The sequence below is a fragment of the Osmerus mordax genome, chromosome 2, assembly GCF_038355195.1.
Source record: "Osmerus mordax isolate fOsmMor3 chromosome 2, fOsmMor3.pri, whole genome shotgun sequence".
NCBI classification, from domain to species: Eukaryota; Metazoa; Chordata; class Actinopteri; order Osmeriformes; family Osmeridae; genus Osmerus; species Osmerus mordax.
In genome coordinates, this window is record NC_090051.1 from 14,779,086 (window position 1) to 14,800,396 (window position 21,311).

The window sequence follows — 21,311 nt, forward strand, 5'->3', positions numbered from 1 at the left end:
CGCTGTTAGGCGTCCATCACATACTAACACACAATCTCTTCATAAGAATTATAGAGAACTTGGCAGACCTACTATGCATTTTTTTGTCTTCTGTATGAATGTCACTGTACAGTCAGAGATGGTTTCCATCCAGTGTAAACTCATTGACTTCCCAATAAATCTGTCCAGTCGGTCAATGATGTTTACTGGCCTTCCAGAGAGATTGTTCAGAGAGGCAGAGGAACAGGAGGGAGAATATTCTGCTACAGATCCATTCCCAGGGATCTCCTATTGTCAGGAATGAATACATTTAAGGTTCAGTTCAGCCTCTCTGCTCTGGTGCTTGGGTCACTGTGGAATAGATTCTGGATGCAGTGTGTGTAAGGGTGTTTTTGTGTGTAGAGTCTGTGTGTGGTGGTGGTGGGGGTGTGGGGTGATATTATAGCAGAGATTTGGACCACACAGGAAACAATACAGGATACGAACCTTGTGCCCTTACAAATCCCCTCCTTCCACTCTTCGAGTTCATCTCTCCAAACACAACCTGCTGGTATGTGTATGTCTTTGCGTGAGTGTACTAGTGTGTGTAGACAGCATTTTGTGTATAATTGCATGCACGCTTGTGTTTGATGTTCATGGGCAGGCCAGTGTGTGTGTGTGTGTGTGGACTCTAAAGTCCTGTTGTCAGCGCTATCAGCCAACAGCTGAGGCGTGCCCCGCAAGCCCTTCTTGTGGAGCCGATTTTCCCCAGGAAACACAGTGACTCAGTTGTGGTTTAGCTGTGTGTGCGTGCGTGCGTGTGTGTGTGTTTGTGTGTGTGGAAGGAGAAAGAAAGAGAGAAAGAAAGAGAGAGAACATCCACAATGTTTATGTATGCATTTTTGCTTGTGCTTTTGTGTGCGTGTGTGTGGTTGCATGTTTGAGCCTTGAGACTGGCATACTTTCCCAGGTCACTGTGAGGTCTAACGGTGTCCTGACACATGCCCCAACAGAGTGAATCATGATAGTTCAGTCCGCAGACAGGTTACTATATCCCATATCATCAGAACGTGGACTCTAGAAACAAAAATATAGGCTAATAATACAGAAATTACTGATCAAACTCCCTTGAATGTCCCTTGTATTTTCTTTCTCACATTTTCTCTCTGGTTTTCTCTTCCTCTCTCTCTTTATCACATTGATCTACCATTTGGAAGGATCAAGTATGAGGTGGGAGGTCAAATGAAACGACCCTAGCGGAGGCACTGGTCATAGATGAGCTCATTCTGGAACTGGATTCATTAGAACTTACCAGAACAAAATCTAATGGAAGTGGTTTCCGTCATATTAATATAATCATTACAACTGAAACCGACATTTAATATTCTCCAGATCTGCTTGTGTGTGTGTGTGTAGAGGGCTGTATCTGACATATTTTATTGTTTTATTATTTTCCCCACACAAGTTTTGGGGTGTGTGTAACATTGTGACCTCATTCAGAGTGGGAACCACCCACTGGGAATCCCCGACTCACAGCAGTTTGTGTGTGTGTGCGTGCATGTGTAGATGCATCCCTACTTATCCTGAGGTAATGGGGTTCTTCTAAAGGATCCTGAATAAAGGTGAACAGTCAATTCCCACCCTGCATGTTTTGAGCAGACAGCTAGATAGCAGGATATCAAATGCTCTGATAGTCATCTGGTACTGTAAGTGCTTTATAAAATGTTTCCATCTGGTTGACATCTTTCTCGAGTTTCTAGATTCAACAGTTATTGAATCACTGGTTGGATGGTTTCTGCAGCCATGATGGCAGCACCGGTGGAACGGAGGTGGGAAAAAAAACAAGAAAATGAACAAAACAAGTTGAAGCAAAATCTCCAGATTTTATCCAAATAAATTTCACTTTTATTTGATCTCAGTGGAGTCGATTTCACAGGACTAAACACCCCATGGACCCACACACCCACAAGCACACACACACAAACATACACACATACACGCAAACTCACTTACACACACACACAGATATAGACACATCTGCACAAACATACACGCAGGCAACACACATACAAACACACACACACACACACTCACACACACACACAAACTCCTGGGATAGCAGGGTGTCTGTCAGAGGAAATGGGAGGTCTGCAGTGGAAGGTATTAGCAAGGGAGAGTATAATGCCAGCCCTTCCTGTGTATTCTAGTTTGACTATTCTCCGTTCAATAAAAACATGCAGCAGGACTGTCTGCTGTTATTGGTGACCATACAGGAAACGACTTGGTATCAATCACTCTGGCAAGGGTATGTGTGTGTGTGTGTATGTGTGTGTGTGAGAGAGAGAGATACAGCGAGAGAAAAAGAAAGCAAGGGAGGGAGTTGCGAAGGCAGGGAGGTTAACATTCAAGACCGGGGGAAAAGAGGGTGAGTCTCATAAACAAATGACCATGGGTTAGGACAGGATCCTTTCTTCTCTATGTACCTGTTCCTTCCTCTCTGAAACCTCTGCAGGAAAGCACCCTAATACCACTCATTTCCTTTTCCTGGCTCAGTGTCCTCCCTGATTGTACGTGGGTCACAGTATAGGATATGGAATGTATATACAAACAGTCGAAATGCCATCTTTCCTCGCACACAGAGCATAATTGTAAGTAAGCCTCTTTCTCCCTCTCTATCTATCTATCTATCTATCTCTCTCTCTCTCTCTCTCTCTCTCTCTCTCTCTCTCTCTCTCTCTCTCTCTCTCTCTCACACACACACACACACACACACACACATTGATCCAGTTGGTACTGTACGTTTGGGTTGCAGGAGTCTTTTCATACTGTGCCAACCTGTTAGAGATCCCCAAAGCCAGAGGAGGATTTATGGGATACCTTCCTCTGCCCTCATCACAACCAACACATCTTTATTTAATACTATCCTGATTAGAGTTGTGCCAGCGGTTTGCAAAGTATGCTGCTAACTACATGTTCACACACACTGCATTCATCTTGGAAAGAAAGACGGGGACGTTTTTTTGTCTGTCTGAAACACACACGCCCACATGGTACACACAAGGATGCATTGAGGCTTTTATACCGTATATACTTACTCTCTCTTTCTCACACACACAGACACATACACACACACGTATATCCATGCAGTATAATCTCCAGATCATTTCTGGGGCCTTTGTGGTGTGACATTTACAGATTGAACATTTCCAGTCGGACTTTTTTATGTCACTAGGGGAGTTTTGGCTTGACAGAAACTGCATTCTGAGTGAGAAAAAAACGAGATAGAGAGATAAACAGAGAGATAGACAGAGAGAAAGAGAAAAAGGGAGAGAAAAGGAGAGAAAGGGAGAGAAAGAGAGATGGTCTTTGTTGGGCGTAGAAGGTGATAACCATCTCTATTGTCCGAGCTGAGACCATGGCCATTCTCCCTCTAACAAGAGCTTTGTACCAACTTGGAAACTTTAACCATCTGGAAAACAAATGACAGACGATCTAACTCAGTCCCACACGTAAGAAAGTCTTAGGGGACCCAGTCTCATAGAGTAGGACAAAGAAGACGGGCAAAAGGCAAGTCCTCACCTTGAATTCTGCTTTATTACAAGTACAGCTTTGAAACTGGATCCCCATAATGACCACGTTCAAGAAAGAATAGTCAGGAAATAAAGTCAAAAGGAGTCATATGAGGTAAGGTGTAAGCATAGATATGAAGAGTTGAAATCACTAGCTATCAGTACCCACCACGAGAGAATGTTTTTGTTTACGTAAACACAGTTCACTTCTCAAGGAAACATCTTGTTGTTGATATTGCACATGCTCCTTTAATTATCGAACATAGATGACAAACACAATGCCACATGTATCAGTCGACCAATTTTTCCATCCACACGCACTGAACTGGTTACTGAACAAAGAATGTTAAGATCATGACTCATTTTTGACTTACGGCTAATTTGTTCAATCTCACGTAACTAAAAACCTGTTTTTGGAAAAACTTACAATGACTGCATAAACCCACTCTAAACCCACATACTATTACAAATAATAAACATACAAAAAAATCATGGTTAAATATCCGATTATAGGACAATTAAGGGGTACACTTCCATCTAACGTTTTCACACTTTTCGAGGTTATACATTATCCATAGAGATCCAGTTCTGAAGAGGTATCATAATTAGAAAGTATTTATAATACTTTCTTTATAGGACTTAGGTTAGACCACTAAGAAACTGTGGAGACACAAAAGACCTAGAACTCCAATGTACTGTTCCTATACTTGTACAAAAGGAAAAGAAACATGACACTTCAAAACTTCACACTTAAAAAGTAAAAACTTCAATCTGAACTAGCATTGCAACAACTGGCAGGCTTGCAGGTAGTCTCCGCTGCACTGGATGACAATGTCCTTCAGAAAATCTCTGTCGACGTCAAGGAAACGAGCCTGAAGCTTCATCACAACCCAATCATAATCAGCATCTGAAACCAAAGAACACAGTCAGGCATTAATGTAATCCCAACACACACTTACACACACACACACACACCAACACACGTGAACCCCAAACGTCTTCAGGGTCTGTTTCAGCCTCCACTCTCATCGTGCTCTGCTGTGTCTCCTGGTTCCGGCTGAAAGGACAGAAATCCAAAAGGAAAAGAACGACAGAGATGGAGGGAAGAGGGGACAGTGGGAAAGAGAAAGAAACCCAAGTCTGCAACAGCAGCCATTCTGCTAACATCTTTCAGCCTGTCCAACCAAACAGTGCAATCCTAATTCTCCAACCACTCTCTATCGAAACCAATCAGACCAGGAGAGGGATCCTGGTGACTCTCTGAGCCTCATACCCTGAGCTTGAACAGGGGTTGATGATGTGTGTGTGGCTGGGTGTGTCTCTGTGTGTGGGGGTGTGTGAAAGAAATGTTGGGCCTATGTACAATGAATGTGTTTTAAGATAAGTTTAAAGTTGGTTAAGAAGCTTGATACAATGAATGTTGATTCAACTCCATTTGGTAGAGATGCCATTTGCAGTTTTATGACACCTAACTAGGAGACGTGAAGTCTAGAGACGGGAAGTCTGGGTGACCTGGGAGAGTTTTTGTCACCTAGGGAGGAAGAGACAGTTGGTCTGGAGACAATGTGGATTCAACTGTATTGTTCTTAGGAGTTAACCAATAAACAAAGAGATTTGCTATATCTATAAAATGGTCTGTTGAAGAATGTTCGGGGGGGTTCAGGGCCATCAGCTGGGTAGTGCTGGTGGGCTGGATTCTCCCGGTTCCATTCTAGAATGCTAGATGGAGCTGTATGGAATTGTCCTTGTGTTATTGTCTTATGTTTGTGTGTCGATGATGTTATGCTGATAACGTTATGTTTACATCGACGTCAAATAAACATTAACTCTGTACTTCACCCGACTTCAGCTTAAACGATTGATTCTCTCAAAAACTTCCACGACAGGTCCCTGTCTTGCCAGCAGCAGTGGAAGCTCAGAGGCTCAGATACGTCATAAGAAGATGACAGGCCAATCAACTCTGGCTACAGACATAGTGCAATGTGTTGAATGACAACAAACGGACGCTGGTGGTTAGTATGCTAGGTTCATTAAGGCTAGTGTGGGAGTCAGGTGGCTGAGTGGTTAGAGAAGCGGGCTAGTAATCAGAAGGTTGCTGATTCGAACCCCGGCTCTGCCAAATGACATTGTGTCCTTGGGCAAGGCACTTCACCCTACTTTCCTCGGGGGAATGTCCCTGTACTTACTGTAAGTCGCTCTGGATAAGAGCGTCTGCTAAATGACTAAATGTAAATGTAATGTAGTGGATGTAGCAGGTGGATGCTAGTTTACAGATGTTTGCAGGGTAAAGAGGGATTCGAGTATGGTGCTTGAACCCACAACCCTGGTGTTGCCAGCTGCATGTACTAGCTTGATCCAGGCCTCGACGTACACGATAACATACAGTAGTCTCAGCTTTTCTCAGTCAATCAAGTGACTCAAGTGCTCCTGTGAGATTCCAGTGTTTCTGTGACTGCAAACTCCAAAGTGTGACTGTAACACTCAGTGATAGTATACAAATCTCTCACCACTCAGACACAATGCACCACAGTAGACACAGACTCAATCCAAATGAATGCCAAATCCAAATAACGGGGTTTCACAACATTCTGTTTTCACCACTTTGAGTTTGGACAAGGGCCAGTCACCTGTCAGACGAACACAGCCTGCAGGCTGGCACAGAAACCCCCTCCCTCCCTGACAGCTAGTAATACATTCGACACCGCACTTTGTGTGTGTGTACCGGCATGCGTGTTTGTGTCATCTTAGGTCAGTGTCTACGTGACAATGTTTACAACATCTGAATCCATGTGTCTTGGTTTGTGTCTTGTGTTGATACATCGCTGTCTTCCAGTATCGTTTGTTTACAGTCCCGGGGGACGATGTGCTCCTCAGCATCCCAGCTCTGCCCTCCTGCCGCTACAGTGGGTAGTCTGAGTGAGTGCAGAGGCGAGGCCCGTTTCGTTTTATTTACACTCGCATTCGTCAAGGCCCAAGTCAAGTGCATGCACATTCCCGGTGAGAGATTGATGCTTTGCTCTAACAACATATTTTTTCCCCTCCAAATAAACACTAAATCAGAAACAGAACCAGTCATGTTCAGAGTTTGAAAAACATGCATCACTGCACAGGCGGTATACTGTATGTCTGGTAAACAAAACAACACACACACACAAACTGACACACACACACTCCGGAGTAAACTATGAAATGAAAACTGTCTTCAGAGTCAATATTTGTGGCTAGTGATCTTAGTTTCTTTGTCATAACTCTTGAGTAACTCATATCTAGTATAATAGGTTATACAATCACATCAGTAAGGTAGAGTCACCGGCAGGCATAGAGAGAAGATAGGACAAGAGAACCCCAGCTCTGTAGAAGTGGTTTCCAGGGGAAGGGAACTCACCAGCTTCCTCTGCCCAGACTGCAGGGCCCTGTGCTAGGTCAGGCTCCGGAGGAGTGGGGGGGTGCTGTGGTTCACGGGCCTGGGCCTCCCACTCTCTGCTGTACACCTCCTCAGCCATAGGAGGGCTCTCCATCTCTCTTTGCCCCTGCAACCTCTGACCTTGCAGCCTATCCAAGAAGGCCGCGTTCACCCTAAACATGACATAAACATGGATCTACATTTTTTTTCTAACATTTTAATTGGAGTATATCTATGATGTATATCCATATTAAGAAATCCATTTAATTAAAGATGAACAGAAATGTATATTAACAGCTGGAATAAGGAACAACTGAGTTCAAATCACATGTGGCACCCACTGTCTGTGTTCTTGCTGAACATTTCTCCTCCTCTCCTTCTCCTCTTCTCTCTGTCTCTCCTCCAGTGCCTCACTCTGGGAAAAATACATGTTGGCCAGACGCACCAATGTGATCCATGGTCATTTACAGTTAGACCAATCAACTCTCTACATGCCTGGCTAGCCAGCTAAATCCTAAGCAATTTCCAAAGTAAAATGAGAAGGTTGCCAAGCAGGAGGTTGATATCTTCATTTACAGCACACACATATATATATATATATATATATATATATATATATACTTTACACCCTTGGTAAACACAGTAAACACCTGGTAAAGTGTTATAAGTATGTAGGATATACTTATCAGTCACATGGTAAATATTCAACCGTGACAATTGACAGACATTCTGCCTCTTCAAGATATATGATTATTAGTACTCTAGGGTACATAATACATTATGGTTTCTACTGTCAAACAACGTGAACTATTTGGCTGCAGTTGGTTAAAGGTCAGTAGTGGGTATCTCTATAATCAATAGTTTTTGATTTTGAAGGATGAGCCAGCCTTATGGGCCCACTCGTTCACCTTTTTCCTCTGTTCCTCATTCTTCAGCTTCAAAGCAGCATTCTCCACTGCCCTCCTGTCCTCCCTGTAATCTTGTGCTCGCACCTGAGGGGAGAGACAGAGAGGGTAAGACAGTCCGTCCGTCTGTCTGTCAGACTTTTTTGTGTCTCTCTAGCTCTTCCTGTCTCTCTGTCCCTGGGTATCTTTTGCCTTTCTCAGCACCAGGGTCTGTTCTGCTGGTCTGATAACCAGGAGACTAGGTGGCCCGACCTTTACCCACACCCTGGGAAGATTACAGGCTAAGACGTAAACACACACTCACACCACACAAGCATGTACACGCACACCCGCACACACACACACACACACACACACACACACAAACAGAGGATATGAGGGGAGATCAATCTGCCTTATGGAGCCATCTCTGAAAGAACAACAGATCCCAGAATCCCACTCAAAACCACATCAAGACCCCAGTCTCTGCAAAATCGCCTCTCTCCCCAGCCACCTCCCCAGCCCTCTCCACCCTCCCCTTGGGCCACAGGCTTTCATCTCCCAGTCTGTGATGTCTGGTCAGGGGCATCCGGTTTCTGCAGCCCTGGAGAGCCTCCAGAGGACCAGGTCAGGACAGGGAGAGGGAGTGGCAAGGCGGGAGAGGAGGAAATGGGGAAAGAAAGAAGTCAAAACAGGAGACGGAGGGATGGAGAGTCCGAGACAGGAATGGAAAAGAAGCATGAAGAGAAGGAGAGAGAGAGAGAAGTAGGGCAGGCTGTGTTAAGGGAGGACGAGGGAGATCAAAAGATGAAGTCAGGAGTGATGGAAAGGGAGGCAAAGAAGGAGAGGTCATTTTCTTATTCATCCCCCCCAATGATGTGAGAAGTAAGAAAAAGAAAGAAGAAAAACGTGCACAACAATGCAAAAAGCCGCACAAGAAAACATTTCCCCTGTCCACCACAGGAGCTGCGTGTGCGATTTTGACTGGGATGCATGTTGCCACAAAATACAGTCGCTTGGTACAGTATGAAACCTTGTCTTCCATTCTCTCTCTCTGTTGCCTTTCTGTCTCTGTCTCTTTCCCTTTTCCTCTCTCTTTCTCTCTCCACCTATTCTGTAGTCTCCTGTCAGGGACATTTCTCCTGTTACAACGACCGGGACAGGGAAGGAAGAAGGAAAGGAAAGAAAATTAGAAACTAAATATTAGTAGCACCATTTTGGACTGAGAGTGACATGACCGGTCAACACACACAAATAATCCATGGAGGAAGGTAGACTGGGACACAATAAGGATGATGTCATAACAATTTGTATTGTGTTAATGGCAGGTTATATATCCTTTATTCCTACTTGATAGACAGCAGCCTGGCTCTCTTCCAGGTACTTTCACCAGCGCAGGTTATTCCACTCCACTCTGACTACAACACAGTCCTATTTCTGCTCTCTCTCATTCTCTCTTAACCTCCTCTCTGTCTGTCTGTCTGTCTGTCTGTCTGTCTGTCTCTGTCTCTGTCTGTCTCTGTCTCTGTCTCTGTCTCTCTGTCTCCATCCATACTGAGTGAACTCTGGGAAGTCCCTTGAACTCTACTGAACTAGAAAACTAAAAAACTGACTAAAAAAGGGAAAGAGACATTGAAAAAGAGAGAAAGAGTAGGAGTCAGACACAAGGAGAGGGAGAGAGACAGAGAGAGACAGACAGAGAGGTGACAGAATAAGACCATTTTGATAAGAAGCAAGCAATAAAGGGAGGAATCATCTTAAAACATATAACCAGAAGAGAGAAGGAAAGAAAGAAAGCAAGGGAAAAGTGGTATAAAGAAAAATATAATTATTTTCTGGGTATTTATTTGCACTTCTTTCCATGCAGCAATGGGCCTCTGGTACGAGCCTGTGTCCCGGTTCTGTCCTGATTCTGACCAGAAGATAATTGTAGGGGGATCTGAGAGCTCAGCAGGTTGGGCTGGCCTCACCATTCTGGAGCTGTGCTAATCCACGGTCCTCCAGGGTCTATGAAAGTGCCAGAGCGAATAGTATTTACTCAGAAAACACGTTTCAAAGGCAGATCTATTGGTGTGAATTACTCCTGTGTTTTAGACTACAACCTCACAGCCACAGCTATGGGAAACAAGGCTGAACCCAGGGCCCTACCCATACACACACACACACACACACACACGGATACACACTCACATATGCGGATTCACACGCCGACCCACACTGTTTGTGGCCACCTTCTTACCCATGATGACGTGTGTGCAGCGCTGCTGGATGCCACAGGAGGTATGGATGTCCTCTCAAACCTCTGGAGGAACTGGTCAGTTGTCCTGCAATAAAAGCATGTGACAGAGTGTCAGCACACACAGACAGAGAGTCTGAAATGGAGATGATGTTTGGAGTGTCAGTGCTCTCTGTGAAGTTCCCCACAGGCTGACAGGACACTTCCTGCAAGCAGAAAAACAGAGAGGTTGACTAGTTTGTTTGTCTGTCTCTGACCAAACTGGCTCCATCTCTCTGGTCACCGTCTAATTCACTCTTTTCTGACTCCTTAGCTCTGGTCTTTCTACTCACAGTCTCCCAGAGTCTAACATCTCATTCTCTGGGCTTTTAAATCAGCAGAACAGAAATACAGAAGAGAATACAATGTTTTGGGTATGGCTATGAAACGGTGGGGTGGTTATAGATATGATAGGTCATGTATGATAGGAATGACGCTCTTTATATTGTAAGTGGATGGGTGACTCAGGGTGGGCAGGGTGACCTCTGACACTCTCTGTGTCTCTCACTCTCTGTGTTGCTCTCTCTTCCCAGAGCTTACCTGTGTCTAACCCACATCCACCCCCTTTGGGTGGTGTCAAAGGGGGTGTCAAAGGGGGAATACAGTAGCTTACAAAAGCTGTTACCTGCAACAGCAACCATGCCCACAGGAGGTTTGGTGGAATGAGTTGTCACACGGCTAGAAAGTTGAAAGCTCTCTCAGAGTGATCTGAGATCAGTGGTGGATTGTTGAGGAACGTTTCAACCTTACAACACAACAAAAAGCACTCTCACATTCACATACACCCCCCCCCCCCTCTCTCTCACACACACACACACACACACACACACACACACACACACACACACAAACACATACCTGTAGTGAATCTCTCTCTGTTGCACTCTCCTCAGCTGTTCCTCCTGCACTCTTTTCTCCTCCAGTTTGTCTGCCTGCACACACAAGCACCACATTTCCATTTCCATTCCACATGTATTCATTTAGCAGACTCTTTTATCCAGAGTGACGTACAGAGGGACTAACCCCCCGAGGCAATTTGCACACAGCACAGCAGGATGGAACTTCGAATCCTTGGCCTGGGAAGGAGGCTGTACTATTACACTAATATGACAGTAATAGCAAAACTAACTAGCTTCATTAGAGGCCGATTAATCTAACTCCAAAATGGGCACATAATCGACACCACTCCACCCAGCAATAAACTGCACTTAACTCCACTTTCAACCCTCCGGGCCCATATATTCCCACACTATGGATCAGACCCAGGACAGAGTTGTGGGCTCAGTCCAGTCACCGCAGAGTCAAGTCTTACAACTGGACCAAGACTATAAACAGGGTAATTTGATTATTCTGTGGATCACAGGCTAATTCCTACTGCTTTAATCACGAGGGTCACAGTCAAAAAACGGTATGGTCCACTGGCCTCCAGCACTCCAGTATTAACCACTATTACAGTCCATCACCCACCATCAGACAGAGAGGACAGCCAGACATGAAAGAGAGCATGTCTGACAGCACTCTCTGCAGCCGCCTGTGGTCAGGGGAAACACCAGCCATCATCAATCACAGATACCTCATCTGTTTAATGATGGGTGGGGAGCACAATCTTTGGATCCAGCACCACTTCAGGGATTACCGTGACTGCTCAGCCTACTTGTCTGCAGGGACATCTACAGGCTGCATATAGTACTACATCAAAAGCACCTTTTAGTCGTCATTCCTTCCATACGAGGTATAGATTTCTATGATTCTCTCCCGACTTACCTTCTCCCTCTGTTTGTCTTTCATTCTTTGAATCTCTTCTTCCTCCTCCTGTCTTCTCTTTCTCTCCATCTCCTCCATTTTCAACTTCACATACAAGGTAATAAAAGGTCACTCTTAGAAATAGACTTCATGGATAAGGAATATACATAATTCCATCCACAACACATGCGTGTCTTTCTATATTTAACTTTAAAGTATCCATTTAAGTACAATAATACATATTAAACAATGCACACATTTAATCCATTAATTTAATAGGATAAATGGAGGAGCACCTTTTTCCGAAGTTTGGACTGGCGTAACTCAACTAGCTGTCTATCCCTGGCGTCGACCAATGATACAGCTCCCCCTGGAGTAATAACTCAGTATGAGTTACATTCTGTAGGTGTGCATTTGTGTGGGTATGTCTGTGAGTGTATTCGTTGTTAAATGCATGCATGTGTCTGCGCAAATGTGTTTGTGTGTGAGTATGTGTTTGTGTGTGTGTATGTGTTTGTGTGTGTATGTGCGCATGTGTGAGTATGTGTTTGTGTGTGTGTATGTGTGTGTGTGTTTGTGTGTGTGTATGTGTGTGTGTGTGTATGTGCGTGTGTGTGTATGAGCACATTACCCAGCCTCTCTGGGTTCAGATGAATGGGGCCAGGTCTGTGGGCCTCCTTATATCTCTGAAGCTCCTCCTCTTCTTTCTGTGCCACTGTATATGAAAGAAGTGTGGACATATAATACTATTATATATAGATATGAAAAGAGATACCTTGTTTGTATATGCTTGTTTTAATTAACAATGACCAGCGTTAAAGAAATCCTTTTGCTTCAATCGATTGTGCAACCTAATGATTGGACGATGACAATGACTCCTCAAACCGAAGATAAATGTTTGAGTCGGTGACTTACTCATCTTTAATTTACTATGCCGTGATGGATTAGGTGGTATCACTGTGAATCTGAGGGAGGAGGGTAAATGTCAGTATGCGCATGCGTGCTTTCTGTTCTTTAGTCGAGCAACAGGAAACGAAAGTGAAACTGACTTAAACAGTGAGCTTAATTCTTAATAATATAAAATGATCCTCTGCACTTGAAACATTATTCATCTGTTTCGCATATTCGCAAAATGATTCCCCAATCCGTAGTGTAGGCTATAGCCTACTGTAAATACTATAATTTATAATGTTATGTGCATAACATGGAGTGAATTATATAGAGCTATATTTTTGTTATTTATTATTTTACAAACGAATCATTGTACGCCAACTTACTGTTCAGTGTGCGTTGGATCTTGAGGTGTAGGCTCGTTGACAGGTCCGTTTGAGCTGGCATCATCAGGTGGATTATTATTTCCAGATAAATGACTTGCTCCTCCATCAACTCTCGATTTGGTGGAATGTTTTTGATTATTTGAGTATTGGTTCCGATTATGGTCCATGACGACTAGTAAGAAAGACAACTGCGAATAGCAAAAATTACGTTGAAGACTGGTGAAGAGCAGTTGTGATAGTGTCCACAGCAGGATATTGTTTCTAGTAGGTGACTGGACTTTTTTTTGCATTACGAAATATAACTTTATGATGTCCTTGTGGGCTTTCCGTAGTTGTGTCCTTGAAGTCGCAGAATCAGCATGGCGAACGTGAGCGGAGCGGCCATGGAGGGCGAAGTGATGCGTTATGCTGAGTACACATCCAAATCAAATGTACGAAGTGAAGCAGAAATCGACAAACGATTTGTGAGTATACTGATCTTGATATGTTTGGTTGTTTTTTTGGAGAGTGAGCGCTAGCCCGACAGGTGCGTCAGGTTAGCAGCGTGCTAGCCAATACCACCCATTGCTTGAGTTCAATCAAACTAATCTCTATCAGTTAGATTGCTAATGAAATAAAATGAACAATGTTTAGGAATAGACTCAAATTACAACAGTTAGTTCTGTAATCATTGTTAGCTACCAAGCTAGCCAAGTATGGTATGCAATTTGTGACAGCTCTTGCTCCCCTTACCGGCGGTAGCTAGCATCAATAACTGTATGGCTTGATTACAGGGTGGAACTCTGATTGCTGTTGGTCTTGGTGTGGCGGCTGCAGGCTTTGCAGGTAAGAAGGAAGGGCCTTGCTAGAAGCCTAACCTAGCCAATATCAGAAAGTTACACTTAACTGAAGTCTGGGGAGACGATTAACAATTTTCTTCCCACGTCCACCTGAATGTGGGAGAGGAGTGTGGATGAGGTTTGATTTGACCTCAGACACTGGGAGAAGAAACTGGCATAGTTCTTTCATGTTTCTTTTCTTATCCAACTGTTGCCATCGGTAGCCTTTAACATGTCTGTCTCCATGACTGTTTAGCAATCAATTCTGAAACTTGTCCTAGCCTGTATGATTATCTTTGGAATTTGCTGTCAGCCAGAGATGATATTGCAGAAGTGTCGATGTCCATGTTATTGAGAGAGTAGACCTTCTGCCAGTGGTTCCCAGAATATTTTTGAATGTGACCCAGCCACCCTGCTCTCCATAGATCTACTCCAGAGGGAGAGGGAGGTCAGAAAGGGATTCCTCTAATGGTAACCTTGCAAAACAGCTGGATTTGCAAGATCATGATCATGTGACAGTCCATCTCGCCAAGCTCCAAGTTACATGTTTGTGCCCAAATCACAGTGGTCGGACCAATCAGAGTTCCATGACAAACTACAGACAGCTACTAGTGTGATTGAAGTTAGACTGTGATAGACAGATGGTTCGTCCAATTGCCTCCCAATTATCTTTTTTGAAAGTGCTTATCCTTTTCTAAACAGTTTCCAGATGGATAAGTCTAACAATCCATTTAGCGGGTCAGGTTAGGAGTCCTCTAAGAGTTGTTTATTAATCAAGTCAATGCTTGTGCGTGTGCACTATTTACTTTCTTGGAAAGACGGCACTAAACCCTAGCATGTAGCTTTCTGGGAAGCAAAACCTCAAATCAAGAGTTTTAACAGGCAAATATGTGGATCAGCACATGATCAATAAGCTCATGATTACTCCTTAAGCTCGGTGTCTGAGCGAGGACTTTTGATCTGTTGAATCTCGTCTCTTCGCAGGGTCTTACTGTGCTGGCAGCAGGTCTCTGGGTTAGTGGTTGTGGCTGGCTGGCTGTGTGACTCGGGTACATAAACATTGAACGTTTGGCTGGGTTGCAGTGCTGAACTGGCTTAGTGCTGGTTTGGACCGGACCATACTTCCTCCTCCATTGCAGCTAACCATCACCATCAGTGCCCCATTCACACTGGAGACAAACACTTTTCCCGAAACACAGCCTAGCTGGTTCTCAGTGGTTCACTGCAGTGGTTCGACCACCTCCATGTTGCCTTCTAAGGTCGATTAGGGTAGACATATCAGAGACGTAGCCACCATCATCCTTGTCGGCCTTGTTTAATATTGACGTCATGTTTAGGTGATGTGACGTGTGTTCCCTCTGCAGGTCGCTATGCATTCCAGCTGTGGAAGCCGCTGGGACAAGTCTTCTCCGAGACCGTGAAGAAGATGCCTACGTCGGTGAGCGCACACAAACACATTTCCAGACAGAGACAGCGTTTTCACACCAAGCTCTGCAAAACCTTTCCATATGGACCTCGCTTTGTCCACGGGGTCATTATGAATGTCAGGTGACAATGTGGGCTGTTTTTTCTTGGTTTTGGCCTAGAGCCCCTAGTCGGTGCTAAAAGCCTTTAGCATTGATATAAAGCATAACATGTCATTCCAGACTTATGTACTTCAAGCTTCCTGGCAACAATTTGGTGGAGGTCGTTTTGCTGTTTCCGCTTCAAAATGCCCCCCATGCACAAAGCAAGTTAATACAGATTTTTTTTTTTATCGGGTTTGCCGTGAAAAAATCTGACTGGCCTGCATACAGTAGATCCCAGATCCAAACACCCTCAACCACATTCGCAATCAAGTCTAACACCATCTGCAAGCCAGGTCCAATCACCCAACATCTGTGCCCAACCTCCTTCATGCTCTTGTGGCTGAATGGAAGCAAATCCGTCAGACGGCTGTGCGGTTAGGGAATCGGGCTATTAATCAGAAGGTTGCCGGTTCGTTTCCTGGCCGTGCGAAATGACGTTATGTCCTTGGGCAAGGCACTTCACCTTACTTGCCTCGGGGGGGAATGTCCCTGTACTTACTGCAAGTCGCTCTGGATAAGAGCGTCTGCTAAATGTAAATCCAGCGTCAGTGTTCCAATGTCTACTGGAAAGCCTTCCCAGAAAAGTGACTTCAGTCACGGAAACAGTGTCAAAAATGTCCATGTTGATGCCCATGATTGTGGAATGAGCAGTTTAACACGCAGGTGTGCTGAGCGGTGTCCGTATTTCAAGTTGTGCAAATGTGGTTTTGAAAGTGTCGCCGTATGTTGTTTGATTAGGTGTCCTCACATTGGTCCCTGAACCTAAATGGATAATGACTGTCTGTGGCTGCACAAGGGTCTACTGGAGTAGCAGCCCTTAATGTGTGTTCTCTCTCTCTACTGCAGGCTTTCTCTTCCCATTATTACAAAGGAGGGTTTGAGCAGAAGATGACCAAACGTGAGGCCAGCCTCATCCTAGGAATCAGGTAGTGTGTGTGTGTGTGTGTGTGTGTGTGTGTGTGTGTGTGTGTGTGTGTGTGTGTGTGTGTGTGTGTGTGTGTGTGTGTGTGTGTGTGTGTGTGTGTGTGTGTGTGTGTGTGTGTGTGTGTGTGTGTGTGTGTGTGTGTGTGTGTGTGTGTGTGTGTGTGTGTGTGTGTGTGTGTGTGTGTGTGTGTGTGTGTGTGTGTGTGTGTGTGTGTGTGTGTGTGTGTGTGTGTGTGTGTGTGTGTGTGTGTGTGTGTGTGTGTGTGTGTGTGTGTGTGTGTGTGTGTGTGTGTGTGTGTGTGTGTGTGTGTGTGTGTGTGTGTGTGTGTGTGTGTGTGTGTGTGTGTGTGTGTGTGTGTGTGTGTGTGTGTGTGTGTGTGTGTGTGTGTGTGTGTGTGTGTGTGTGTGTGTGTGTGTGTGTGTGTGTGTGTGTGTGTGTGTGTGTGTGTGTGTGTGTGTGTGTGTGTGTGTGTGTGTGTGTGTGTGTGTGTGTGTGTGTGTGTGTGTGTGTGTGTGTGTGTGTGTGTGTGTGTGTGTGTGTGTGTGTGTGTGTGTGTGTGTGTGTGTGTGTGTGTGTGTGTGTGTGTGTGTGTGTGTGTGTGTGTGTGTGTGTGTGTGTGTGTGTGTGTGTGTGTGTGTGTGTGTGTGTGTGTGTGTGTGTGTGTGTGTGTGTGTGTGTGTGTGTGTGTGTGTGTGTGTGTGTGTGTGTGTGTGTGTGTGTGTGTGTGTGTGTGTGTGTGTGTGTGTGTGTGTGTGTGTGTGTGTGTGTGTGTGTGTGTGTGTGTGTGTGTGTGTGTGTGTGTGTGTGTGTGTGTGTGTGTGTGTGTGTGTGTGTGTGTGTGTGTGTGTGTGTGTGTGTGTGTGTGTGTGTGTGTGTGTGTGTGTGTGATAATCAGTCTGAATTATGTGTTTTGTCAGTCATTGTGTTTTCTAGCTGAGCTCACCGCTGGCTCCTGTCATAACACAGCCGGAACACTGAATCTGGCAGCACTGCTTATGCAATTTAACAAAATAATATAACAAGTTAATATTACAATTGCCTTTTTAGTAGTAGACATTATGTGGCTTTTGTGGAAGTGTAACCCAAACCTGCCAATAAACTCCCCATGCCCAAACCAGTCAGTTCCTATTGTGGCCACTAGATGGGGCTCTGGACCCTCTGTAAATTTGTGGTGAGTGTGATTCAGAGAAATGTTATTAACTGTGTGTGTATGTCTGGTCTACCACAGTCCTACCAGCACTAAGGTGAAGACGCGGGATGCCCATCGTAGGATAATGGTCCTTAATCACCCAGACAAAGGTGAGTTTAAGCCTTTAACCACACTGAACATTTAGCCAATCCTTAAAGGGACAGTTCACCCCTAAAAAAAGAAAAGAAAATTCTTCTTCCCTGTAGTGCCATTTATCCATCTAGATTGTTTCAGTGTGATTTTCTGAGTGTTGGAAACGTCTGCCTTCTCTCAAAAAATAATGGCGTTTGGGGTGCTCAAAGCACCCCAAAAAACACAGTTGAAAAATTCAACTGACAGCAACGTCTCTTTCCAGAAATCATGACCTGGTTACTCGATAATCCCCAGACCTTGTTGTGAGCAGTTTGATATAAGAAGTACTGTAGAAAGAAAATGGTTCCAGATGAAACTGCGCACAACAAGGTCTGGGGATTATCTGGAGTAAGCAGGTCATGATTTCTGGAGGGAGACATTGCTGTGTTCAAAATTGGAAAGATGTATTGTAATGTGTTATGTGAGCACCGCAAGCTGAGTGCCAACTAGCTCCAGTAGTGAGTGAAGACAGACATCTACTGGTAATATCTCCAACTTGGCAACTCACACCAAAACAATCTAGATGGATAAATGGCACTACAAGGAAGACGCAAAATATGTTAGTTTTTTTTATGTTACCTCTAACTGTGCAAACACAGTTAACTGAACACCTTGAACGTCTTTCGGGATAAACAAAGTTAATTGAACAATCGGTGAAGTACCTTTTTAAAGATCTGGGAGTTTGATGACAGCATAGAAACACGTCAGCGAACAGCTGGATGACCTCTGCGCCCTCCGGAACTAGAACCACAGGCTATCAAACCTCGAAACAGGGCATTCATGTCAGCTGGCTGGTGCATTCACCCTCCACACTCCACCTTTCTCCTCCCCTCCTCTTACTCCCCCTCTCCCTCCCTCCCTCTCCTGCACACGTTTTAGCGCTGCTCAAGGTTAATGGCTTCCCTCGTTTCTCCCTCTCCTGAGAGGTGTACACACACACACACACACAGAGGTATGGGTTTTCCTTTTCAGAAGTTTACACACAAGCACAGGGTAGTTTTACTCACTGTGAAATGAGAAATGGCCTGTGGGATTCCTATCTGACTCTGGGCGATAAGGACAGGGAGGAGAGGTGACTTAGGGGAAGGGGAGGGGGAGCCGGAGGCACAGCGTGAAGACGCTGTGTGAGAGAGGCACCGGAGGGGGGGGGAGGATGTGAAATATGGTCTAAAAGGCAGGGGGGGGGGGAAGCACTAGAGGCTATTACCCAGCATGCCCTTCTCCCAGCAAGGGCGTGGTTCGGATGTTTTGTTGCAGCAGAAGGTGACGCTGCTCTTTCCGTCTCCACGCTAATCTTGCGTTTGTTTCCCGGGGCCTCGCATCTCTCTCTCTCGGCTTCTCTCTCCGTCTCTGTCCCCTGTGGTTTAGTCTCTCCTGAGATAGCGGCGTTTCTCCCACAGTCTGCCCAGTCCCATTCATCAGTGCTGTCACACCTAGACACGGTGTCTATGTATAACTCTGAAGCAGTAGCGTGTGTCTCAGTAATGGTCTTATCGAAAATGACCACATGACTGATTTGAGCCTACCAGACCCATCTATTCATTCGAAGCATGTCATTCACAGGGAGGCTCCTGTCACCCGTGATTGTGAGGATAAACATGCATTATCTTGCAGAGATCTACTAAATGCTTTGTTTGCCATCCCGTAAATCTGCTCGATGTCAGTCTGGAAGGGGAATGGTGCACGACTGGTCTCTGGTCAGGGTGATAGGATGGAATGATGATTGAACTAGCTTTCATACCAATCCTGACTGTGAGCTAATGAGGATGTCCAGGGTTAACTTGAATGTCTCAGTGACATATTTGATGTCGTTCACTCTGTCATTCTTTTCAATTCAATCGTATTAAAACCCTGCCTCTGTATGTACGTGTCTATCTGCGCCTCTGCCAAGTGCTGAGCCCCTAATGAATCTCCTTGCTATTACACCAAATATGTTCTGCTACTGAACACACACACACACACTCCTCCTCTCTGAGGCCATATGCATTGTCCTGGACTATCCCAATAACTAATTTTCCTGGGGGGGTCAGGTGGCTGAGTGGTTAGGGAATCAGGCAACCAATCAGAAGGTTGTCGGTTTGATTCCCGGCCGTGCAAGATGACTGTGTCCCTGGGCAAGGCACTTCACCCTACTTTCCTCGGGGGGAATGTCCCTGTACTTACTGTAAGTCACTCTGGATAAGAGCGTTTGCTAAAAAGAACTAAATGTCAAATTATTACTCATCACTCATCACTACTACATGACTATTATCACCAGAGAAGGGCAGCACATGCATTTATATTTGGTTTTGTACATGCTCACACACACCCTTCTGTCGTCCAGCCTCCGGCTGCAGCAGTGGTGTCTAAGAGCAGACTTGTCTCCCAGGATGCTCTGCTCATTGACCCTGTGAGATGACTCTAGTATGCCTTAGGTGTCTCACACACACACACACACATACACACACACACACACACCACACCTAGCAGAGTCACAAAGATTCTTCTGTGCTTGTGTACCTGGTGCACAGAGTTCAGTGTGTGTGTGTGTGTGTGTAAACGCAGGCAGGCATACGCTATGCTGGATGGAGATTGAATGTGACCACAGCACTGCAAAAGGCTAATGACTGAGACTGCCTCAGTCAATTGTGTTGTGTTGTGTGTGTGTGTGTGTTTGCACACCTGCCAGTCACTAGGATACAAAAAAACGGTCTGAGGGGATGTAAAACAGCTTTTGAACAGATGAGGAACAAACTGAGGTGTGGAAGGGAGAGGCAAAAGCAGGGTTGTGTGTTGATGAGGGCTGTCTGATCTCTCTGCAGGTGGATCTCCTTATCTGGCTGCCAAGATCAACGAAGCAAAAGATCTGCTGGACAAAGAGTCTCGTCGCTGATCGGACCACTTGACCTTCAGAACCTGACATTCTGACCTGGACCATCTAACCTTCAGAACCTGATATTCTGATCCGGACCATCTAACCTTCAGAACCTGTCCTCCATCCAACCTTCTGGGTGCCCTCAGAAAGCAGGATCTGCACAATTAGACATTTTATTATTCTAGTGTAAATTATTGGTGTGGTTTGTAAATGGACTAGTTTTGTTTTCATAAGGAGTATCAGTTAAATAACATTGATATGGCCTGTATAGCAAGTGTACAGCCCCATATTCTGTAAATAGTTCTAGAATAACAAATTCAGATTTCACAGTAACCTAATCCTTCCACCATGACATTGCAGAATATGGCCATGCAAATGAAATGAACTAAATGTGAAATGTGGAGCTTTGAGAGACAGGCGTGTGTGTGAGAAAGTGTGCATGTTTTTGAAGAAGCTCATTAGTAATTTATCGGAGATTGCTGAATAAAGCATTTTATGTACCGGCAGTCAATGACTCATTGTGTCTGATTTAATGTTTTTCTGGTCATAATTAGTCCCTGTTCTGTACTATGAATTCTCCTGAAGCTTCTACCAAACAGCTCTAGTTCCATCTCTCCACTCTGTCCTCAGTTGAGTTTTCCCATCCTGTTATTTTCTCCCTTGCATCTTCTCTCTGTATAGTTTCTTTATCTCTAATTCTTTCTTCCTTTCAATCC

The 21,311-nt window shown here is 44.8% G+C and overlaps 2 protein-coding genes across 2 annotated transcripts; one reads left to right on the forward strand and one right to left on the reverse strand.

Moving 5' to 3' along the window:
* Positions 1 to 3,760: 3,760 nt before the first annotated feature.
* On the reverse strand, positions 3,761 to 13,276 carry epsti1 (epithelial stromal interaction 1). The gene is made up of 11 exons (XM_067255284.1): positions 13,110 to 13,276; positions 12,748 to 12,797; positions 12,464 to 12,547; positions 12,129 to 12,202; positions 11,854 to 11,937; positions 10,948 to 11,021; positions 10,054 to 10,138; positions 7,839 to 7,922; positions 7,272 to 7,345; positions 6,913 to 7,103; positions 3,761 to 4,434 (listed from the first exon to the last, which is right to left on the reverse strand). The coding sequence occupies exons 1-11, from the start codon at positions 13,274 to 13,276 to the stop codon at positions 4,304 to 4,306; spliced, it is 1,098 nt and encodes a 365-aa protein (XP_067111385.1). The 3' UTR covers positions 3,761 to 4,303.
* Positions 13,277 to 13,440: 164 nt separating this feature from the next.
* On the forward strand, positions 13,441 to 21,094 carry dnajc15 (DnaJ (Hsp40) homolog, subfamily C, member 15). Its single transcript, XM_067255297.1, has 6 exons — positions 13,441 to 13,573; positions 13,883 to 13,934; positions 15,292 to 15,365; positions 16,342 to 16,421; positions 17,649 to 17,719; positions 20,543 to 21,094. Exons 1-6 carry the CDS (start codon positions 13,469 to 13,471, stop codon positions 20,611 to 20,613), a joined length of 453 nt encoding a protein of 150 aa, XP_067111398.1. The 5' UTR covers positions 13,441 to 13,468; the 3' UTR covers positions 20,614 to 21,094.
* Positions 21,095 to 21,311: the final 217 nt, after the last annotated feature.

Coding starts and splice junctions, on each gene's coding strand:
- epsti1 (XM_067255284.1), bottom strand. CDS start 13,276: ATGGACCATAATCGGAACCAATACTCAAATAATCAAAAACATTCCACC. Junction 10,139..10,947: donor CAGAGAGAGATTCACTACAG/GTATGTGTTTGT, acceptor CTTTTATTGCAG/GACAACTGACCAGTTCCTCC. Junction 7,104..7,271: donor GTTCAGCAAGAACACAGACA/GTGGGTGCCACA, acceptor TGTCATGTTTAG/GGTGAACGCGGCCTTCTTGG.
- dnajc15 (XM_067255297.1), top strand. CDS start 13,469: ATGGCGAACGTGAGCGGAGCGGCCATGGAGGGCGAAGTGATGCGTTAT. Junction 13,574..13,882: donor CAGAAATCGACAAACGATTT/GTGAGTATACTG, acceptor GCTTGATTACAG/GGTGGAACTCTGATTGCTGT. Junction 17,720..20,542: donor CCTTAATCACCCAGACAAAG/GTGAGTTTAAGC, acceptor ATCTCTCTGCAG/GTGGATCTCCTTATCTGGCT.